At 33.7% G+C, this 8,694-nt stretch overlaps 1 protein-coding gene across 4 annotated transcripts; it reads left to right on the forward strand.

Annotated features, from left to right (window-relative positions):
• The first annotated feature begins 3,098 nt into the window (after positions 1-3,098).
• Positions 3,099-6,391, forward strand: LOC142609462 (APETALA2-like protein 3). 4 transcript variants are annotated; one of them, XM_075781043.1, is made up of 10 exons: positions 3,099-3,956; positions 4,074-4,099; positions 4,192-4,222; positions 4,376-4,463; positions 4,582-4,727; positions 4,915-4,959; positions 5,065-5,168; positions 5,293-5,429; positions 5,584-5,700; positions 5,819-6,391. In XM_075781043.1, the coding sequence occupies exons 1-10, from the start codon at positions 3,379-3,381 to the stop codon at positions 6,098-6,100; spliced, it is 1,554 nt and encodes a 517-aa protein (XP_075637158.1). In that variant the 5' UTR covers positions 3,099-3,378; the 3' UTR covers positions 6,101-6,391. The 4 variants fall into 4 exon arrangements, with proteins under 4 accessions (XP_075637158.1, XP_075637159.1, XP_075637160.1 ...); XM_075781044.1 differs by having other exon boundaries at positions 5,296-5,429; XM_075781045.1 differs by lacking the exon at positions 4,915-4,959.
• The last annotated feature ends 2,303 nt before the right edge of the window (positions 6,392-8,694 follow it).

Raw genomic sequence — 8,694 nt, forward strand, 5'->3', positions numbered from 1 at the left:
TGTATATGCCTATGTATGGAGCTGTTCCTCTTTCTTCTTTTTCCATATGGCTTCATCATGCCTTGTGAACACAGATTTGGATTTGAGAAGAAGATTAAGGTTAGATTTAGATTAGAAACCCATTGAAATTGAAGGAAGACTTAGATTAGATTCAGATTTGAGAAGAAGATAAATTGAAGTTGAAATAATAACTACTGACTAAAAAGGTAATCTCTGATATTGTGCAAATGAACTAACCAGATTAGAGTTTGATTTTGAGCATTGCCAACAGATGGCAAAGGAAGAAGATGAGAGAAATAAGGTGGAAGAAGACAAGAGAGATAAGGGTAGACTTTTTATTTTTAAGTTTTTAACATAATGATGAATGAATAAATTAATTAAAACGTATACGTATAAATTTAGTTTAAAGTTAATTTACATGGCATTATACATGTAAAATCTATTTTTATTTTTTGTAATAAAAATAAATTTGAAAATTAGTAAAAAAAAGCCATATCATTGTTTCCTTAGCCACATATGCAATAACACTAATGACAGTTAACAAAAGGACTAATAATACTTATGTTTCAAATTTGAGGAACTAATAGTGCTCACTTAAAACTTGAGGGACTATTTGCACTCATAGAATAAACTTTAAGAACCATCAGTATAGTTTCGCCTAAAATTCTCTCATTTTTTTTATTTATCATTTATTGATTTTTTATTTGGAGTTAAAAGATAGAAAGATCTCATTTTTTAATGGTGTGGCATTATGATATTTTTTTACTTAGGTGGCAACTTTTATTATTATATGTGGTCCATAACCCCAATCAACATGGTACCAATTGACAGACTTTCACAGTGAACACATTACATGTGACATGGACATTCAACAAACCCCTGTTCACACCTACCCCTGTACAGGTACAATTGTACTATACCTTTATTTACAAACTAGAAAAATTATTGAATATTCTAGGAGTACTTCAAGAGTACTATAAATGCATATTCTTCTTTCTCACATAAATTGTGGGACTTATTATAAATTTAATTAGCAGAACCTACAATTATGTAAGAGAAAAAAATATGCATTTATGATACTCTAGGAATACCTAATAATTACCCTACAAACAATTATTAAAGCATTATTAACTACTACTACTTACTTTAATTTATTTCTTGTTAACGTGGCAATGCCAAAGTGTGAATTGTCACAATACCAGAAAGTACCTCATTAAAAACTAATAATTTTCTCAATTATGAATATCATAACTTTGTTTGAAAAATTTCTCGTGCATTATGTGTATGAGAGGCTGATCTCATACGCTTACCACATTAAATACCAAGTCCACAACACATTAAAAATAACAACCACAAAACCTAGAGTGCAATTCCACAGTTGAATTTAAATCATCTCTAAACTTTGGAAACAAAACAATATATTTTTTAATAAGCCCACAAAATTAATTAAACTATAGAGCATAGAATCAAATCTACATATTTAGCTTACCAAAAAAATCTATATATTTAATGCTCGCGTTTCATGCATTCACGCGTGCTACCGTCCAAAAACTAAAAGTGTAGTTTAATTCAGATGCAAACAATTGGGGATTTGAATCTTTTTATTAAATTAAAATTATTTAAAAAATAAAGAAGGAAACGAGCAAATACATGACAGGTGTCGGTAGAATAAGCAAATGTGTAGCCGGGGACGGTGTAACAGTGTGTATAGAGAGTAAAGTCAAGTCACACTCGACTCCCACCAAGTCTGACTCAATACCTCCGTTCTCGACCCCATCATTCACTCCACTCTTTAGCTTTCATAGTAATTTTTTTAAAAAAAATATTACTAAGAACACAATAAATGGCCCACCTGTTGGTTTCAGAATAGTTTATTTAGCTGAAACTGAAATTTTTTTGCTGAAAGTACTGTACATAAGGCTAAAAACTAGTTGAAATAATAAGGGGTAATCCATGAATAGTACCAAAAAGTGCAATAAAACTTATAAATACTAGCAAAAATAAGCTAAATACTAGCAAAAATAAGCTAAATAGTAGCCAATACCAAACACAACCCTAATATCACAATTTGATGATTTGTGGTATAATGAGTGATTGACACACTATGCCCATTATTTCTGCATTAGTTAAAAAAAGCATTCGAGAGGATAGTGACAACCTCTACACACCTAAGGCATCACGAAGAGAGATAAACATGTTCTGCTTGTTACTAATTATATAAAAGGTAAAATATAATTAACGCTCTCACGAGGTTTGAAATAATGTTAATCAAGTTCAAGATTTTTCAAAACTGACCAACTTGTTTTGTAAGTTGTTACTCATTTTTCTCTTTTTTGTAAGTGATTATTGATGTGTGACATTTTGAAAAGTTTTAAACCTAACCAACAGTCAAACCAAAAGGTAGTTAATTGAATTTGGGAAAAAGTTAATTAATGACCTAAGGACATTGATTTAAAAAAATATTTTTAGAAATTTTTTATGGAAAAAAAAAAAAGCAATCGACTTTTTTAACATGTTTTTATATATTCCAAAGTGATATCAAAATATTCTTAAAATAGTACTATTTCTTTAAAGATTCATATGAAAAAATGAACTAAGAAGAAAATCTAAATAACAATTACTCAGTCTTGCCATATATATAAAACTTTTTTTCAATCACTCATCCATACACAAATCATCATGGTAAAAAATTGAATATAAAAAGAGCGTTCATTTTGAATAGGACTACTCCGCTGTCCGCTCTGGGTCCATCAAACACCTAAAAAATCAATAATAAAAAAGTCAAATGAATTTAGAACCTCCGTATTCATTCTCAGTCCAATAAATAAACCCACCATCAAACCATCCCTATCAGAAAAGAGGTGTATGCTTTAACAATAATAAACCATTAAATACACCAATAATATAAGCAAAGCAAAGCACCGTCTCAAAGAAACAACTCCTCGTATAAACAAAACCCAAATATAGATAAAACGAAGAAAAAAAAAAAAAAAGGTGCGGTGGCGTAAAAGCACGCGCCAAAAAAGAGACTCAAAGTGATATACCTCCACCACCTCACTCACCCCTTAATTCTCCTCTTTGTACTTTGTTCCTTCTTCAACAAACACTTCTTCAACAAGCACTGCTACCACCAAGTAGCTTCACCACCAACAACTTCACAAAAAAACACCTCTCTCTCTCTCTCTCTCTCTCTCTCTCTAAAAACAAAATTTTCTCTCTCTATCTGCATGAAAATAAAAATCACACAGCCGGCCATGATTCCAATTCATCGGCCACGCTTTCCTATAAAACCAGAATAGTTGCTGTTAATTATTTAACTTCGTCGTTTTGAACATTTTTGTTGTTTTGTTTTGTTTTGTGGTTGAATTTTGAGTGAGTATGGAGAAAATGCTGGATCTTAATCTGAGTGTAGCGTCGCAGAATTCGGGGAGACTTTCTGGAAGCAGTCGAATGGAGAGTTCTGGAACTGGAAGCTTTAACTCCTCTTCCGTAGTCAACACCACCACCGGCGCCGTCGCCGGAGGAGGAACCGGCGGTTGTGGCTTTGCCGGCGGCGGAGGAGACGATGACTCTACTTCCAACTACGACGCCGGTTTTGGTTACAGCTTCAGCATTCTGAGGAAGAACAAAGAGCTCGATATCGATCGTGGAGGAGGAGGAGGAGGAGATGAAGAGGAAGAGGAGGACGGGGACGACTGCAGTGTTCGCAACAACGACCGGACGATACAGTTGTTTCCGGTGGCCGGAGACGGAGCGGTTTCCGACGTGGCGGGGTGGTTGGATCTCACTTCGACTTTCGGTGAAGCCGCGGAGCAGAGGATCGTACCTCAGCAGCAGCATCAACAGCAACAGAAACCTCTGGTCAAGAAGAGCCGACGTGGACCAAGGTCTCGGAGCTCACAGTATCGTGGCGTTACGTTTTATCGAAGAACGGGTCGATGGGAATCGCATATTTGGTCCGTGATTTCATTACAAGATTTTTACAGTTTTGGCGGTTTTTTTTTTTATTTGTTTTTTCTGTGTCTGAATTTTGATGGCAATGATTTTATTTTATTTTTTTCCATTTTTTGTAGGGATTGTGGAAAGCAAGTTTACTTGGGTAAGGATTATTAAAAGTTGTGAAGTACTACTTGTTTGATTAATTTGAGAGTTGGAAAATGATAATTTGGGTGTTTGGTTTGGTTTTTGTAGGAGGATTTGACACTGCTCATGCTGCTGCTAGGTATGTAACAAAATTAACTGTTTCTGATTATTCAGATTGTAATGGTTGTAGTTTTTTTTTTTTTTTTTTTTATAGCCAAAAAAAAAAAAAAAAGTTTTGGATAAAATGAACTTGTGGGAATGTTGTGGCAATTGGGTTTTTAATGGATCACAGGGCGTATGATCGGGCTGCGATCAAGTTTCGTGGAGTAGAAGCTGATATCAATTTCAACATCAGTGATTATGATGATGATCTTAAGCAGGTGAGTGAGTGTGGGGGTCCTTTGTAGTTTGATATTATTATCATATTTGTGATTGAATTTAGTGTGTTGATTTAGACAACTGAGGGTGTATTATTAGAGAATTGATTGGTTTTTGCAGATGATTAATTTTAGCAAGGATGAATTTGTGCATATCCTGCGGCGCCAGAGCACCGGGTTTTCGAGGGGAAGCTCGAAGTATAGGGGAGTGACACTGCACAAATGCGGTCGATGGGAAGCTCGTATGGGGCAGTTTCTGGGCAAGAAGTGAGACCCCCTTTTGCTAAATTTCACGTTCATAGCTGGATTTATGGTCTTTTTTTTTTTTTTAGTATTGATTCTTGTGTTAAATTCCATATTAAATTGGTATTTCCCATTATAAAATGGAGAATTGGTTCAGCAGAACAGTTGGGAGCTTGGTTTTCATTGGGTAGTATTCATTGTTTCCCTGCAGGTATATATATCTTGGACTATTCGATAGTGAGATTGAGGCTGCAAGGTCTTACACATTATATATTGGATCTCCACTGTACTGGCTGTTTGAATCTTTGACCCTTTTGCTTTTCCATTTAATTTGATGTGTTTTTTGTTGTGTGGAAATCAGGGCATATGACAAGGCTGCCATCAAATGCAATGGAAGGGAAGCAGTCACCAACTTTGAGCCTTGCTCATATGGAGGGGAAATTTTTGCTGAGGCTGATAATGGAGGTACTTTTGTTGTTAAGAATTCCTTTTATTTCGTAGTTGTCTTTTGTTTTCTAGACTACTTGTGTAGACACAATGATAAGCCTTTGTATAAACACACAATAAATACTTGCCTTATTTGATGCAGAAGGCAATCAAAGTCTTGATCTTCAGTTAGGAATTGCACTCCCTTCTTTTGCTGATCGAGAACAGGAGAACGTGAACGTGAGCGGTTTTCATTTTCAGCATGGCTGGGATGACAGGCCTATTGATGGGAGATCAAGGGTAATGCTGACATCAATTTATAAAATTCCCCACTAAAGTCTAATTGAGATCTGTGTTTATATATTTCAAATAGCCCAATTGATTTTGTATCTTCTGTTTGCTTCACACCTGGGGTTAACTTTAATTAGTTTGCTTGGTAATAACTCTTTCGTAGATTGAGAATTCTTCTTCAGCAACAGTGAGGGCTCAACCGCCTCATCGACCTATGGAAGCATCTGAGCATGCTCCTATCTGGAGTGGTGTGAATTCCGGTTTCTTTTCTATGTATAAGGTAATTTTCATTCAGCCTAAACACACTAGTCTAAATTTCCTGCTAGAAGTCAATAAAACCTCATTGTTCCATTTCCCATTGCACCTCTTAACGATGTCATCATCATTGTTGGTTACAGGAAAGAGCAATGGAGAAGAGGACGGAAGTTGATTCCTTACCAATTTGGCCACGACAAATCCAAGGTCCTTATGGTGGGGTGACTCAAGTGCCGCTCTTTTCTACTGCAGCATCATCAGGATTCCCTTCTTTAACAACTACTTCACCATCAGCTGCTGTTGGTCAAATTCATTTTCCTAATACAACTATTCGTCCACCCCCATATTTTGCCAACAATCACTTACATCACCAACATATCCCATTTCTACTGCAGGAGCTGAAACAAGTGCCGGGTAGAACATAGCAACAGCCCATAGATCTTCTATTTTGTATTAAATGTAGAAGATGGGTAGGCAAACCAGGAAAACAAGAATGGTACTTGAATTTGTTAGTTCCAGTCATAGATTCATATGATTCAATAGGTTGGTAATCTTTTCTTCCCTGTGAAGCTTATCGAGCTTATTGACCTTAACCCCATTGCATGGGCTGTGTGTCCTCCATATATGACTGATCTGTTGGTGCATTGAGGCTCTGAACAAGGCTTCAAATGTATGTCATGTGAAACGATTTGAAAAGAAAATAGTTTCACTTCAAATGTTGTTTATTGGTAAGGTTGTGTGTACATTTACCATATGCATGTTTCAGATTACTTCTCATAGGTTTTTGGGTCAAAATTGTACTTTGCCCTTGCGCCTGATCCTATCTCCAAGAATAATCGATTACAAACATGTTATCATTTTTCTTAAGCAATGTTACACTATTTAATAATTTTTTATTAAATACAAATTTTGACAAATTCACATTTGAATTTAATTGGATTACATTATCTTTGTATGTTCTTCATGCTTGTAAAATTTTAAAGGATCAAAGATCAATATTTATGTTTGTTTAAATTCAAGTTTTTATAGTTTATAATAATATATAAAAGATAATTTTATGAATTGAATAGTAAATAACATCCAATTAGCATGAAGATTGGCGTCCATGTAACATGTAATCCAATAATGAGATTTTCAAAATATGAATTCAATAACAAATTATTAAGTGATGTACTATAACTTAAAGTTACATTAAGTGTAATTTAAACTCGATCATATATATATATATATATATATAACTTTTTAACACAAATAAAAAGTTTATTGTGTCACCACATAATAAATAAATAAAAATTGTGGCAAAATTAATCGTAGAGAGCCTCTTATAGTAAAGTTGCTAGAAGTTATAGTATTTTCCTAATCCAAATAGGTGCTAGGGGGGAATCTCTCGCAAAAAGACCTTACTGCACGGAAGCTGTCCTACCCTAAATAATGTAGAATCAGCTTACACCCCCACCCCCTACAAATCCCTTGCCGGTAGGATTAGGAAGCTACAGAATTGACCCAAAGTTCAAAGGTTATGGCTAAACTGTTCTCTTGGGGAAAGCAACGATGACAGATGGTTATAGAGAGTAACAAAAATAAACTTGGAATGAAATCAGGGGGGGTACTAGTACTACACAGTGTCTAAGAATAACACCCCCCAGAGTTTCAAAAGATCTCACTTTTTTCTTCACAAATCAGGGAAAATCTATTAAATTATTGTGTTGGCCCCGCCAAAATGTCCTGTTAATTGAATATTTCATACAGTTTTAGATTTATTTTTCTTAAAAAAAAAAAAGTGACCCGATTGAAAGATATTGTCTTCGCTCGGTTGAGTTTATATGCGAGAGAAGTGTTAAAGTAATAGTAGTTAAATGATTAAATTTATCCAAATGCGAGAGAAGTGTTAAAGTAATAGTTGTTAAATGATTAAATTTATCCAACCATTAGCTAAAGGTCAAAACTTTTAGGAAATTTGCTAGTTTACATGCTTTTGGTTAAGATCATACTATTGTTATTGTATTTTGATTTTTTTTTTTTTGGATGAATTAAAGTATGAGTTAAAATTAAATTTAAAAATTTTCCTTAGTTGAGTAATTTTAAAACCACAGCTATTTTATGTAGCATAATCGACTATTTGTTACCCTCACATACTTACTTGGAATTAAAGTCTATCAAATCAGAGTTATGATATTGGATTATGGTCTTAGATACTCTTTTATTTTATAGGTAGTCATTAAAAACTTTAAATATTTAGCTGCAAAAATAAAAGTTGTCCCCTCAAATATTTAAGTTAGTCTAATTAATGATACTCATAAAAGACAATAGAATTTGTCAATTGGTCTAGTAGTTATATTTTGTTTTCTCAAATTCATTTTTTGTATATATTTAATATCAAATTAGACAATTTTTGTATAGTAGCTTATAGTTTTGTATACAATATATTCATAAATTATGATCTAATCTAGTATCAAAACATTAAGGTTTATATATGAATATGTGTGTAATAGTTTGTCTTGACTCTTGACTAGTATATTAATACCACTATAAGTCAAAAAAATGCTTACATACTCTCAGAGTAGTGTTCTAAGCTCTCACAAATGAAGTGAGCCTCACATGTGAGATCCATCGTGGAGTACCACCTATTTGTGATAGCCCGCAATGCTTAGTGTCGAAACAATTAATTACATTTTTGTTTTTACATAATTTTTTAAGATAATTTAATAATGTATGTGAGGTACACGTTAGTAAAACCAGGGAGTTATTGCCCCATTAGAGTATCCACAGCAGTGGAGCTAAAAAATTAACTTTTTAGTTCCACCAAAAGTTACTTTATCTATTTTACCTATACATATCTACACACATGCTGCAGCAGTAGATCTATTTTAGCTTTCAACACAATAAAATAATATAAACATCACAATAAAATAATATATCTTCTACAATAAAATAATATATCCCACAACTCAAAAAACATTCACAACACCAACTACAATAAAATAATATTTTTTTGTTTAGCTCTCATAAACAGTGCACA

The sequence above is a fragment of the Castanea sativa genome, chromosome 9 (genome assembly GCF_040712315.1).
Source record: "Castanea sativa cultivar Marrone di Chiusa Pesio chromosome 9, ASM4071231v1".
NCBI classification, from domain to species: domain Eukaryota; kingdom Viridiplantae; phylum Streptophyta; class Magnoliopsida; order Fagales; family Fagaceae; genus Castanea; species Castanea sativa.

What these genes read in the sequence shown, in the direction of transcription:
- LOC142609462 (XM_075781043.1), top strand. Translation starts at nt 3,379, where the DNA reads ATGGAGAAAATGCTGGATCTTAATCTGAGTGTAGCGTCGCAGAATTCG. An exon ending in CGATGGGAATCGCATATTTG is followed by an intron (nt 3,957 to 4,073) that starts GTCCGTGATTTC and finishes CATTTTTTGTAG; the next exon opens with GGATTGTGGAAAGCAAGTTT. An exon ending in TGCTGAGGCTGATAATGGAG is followed by an intron (nt 5,169 to 5,292) that starts GTACTTTTGTTG and finishes TATTTGATGCAG; the next exon opens with AAGGCAATCAAAGTCTTGAT.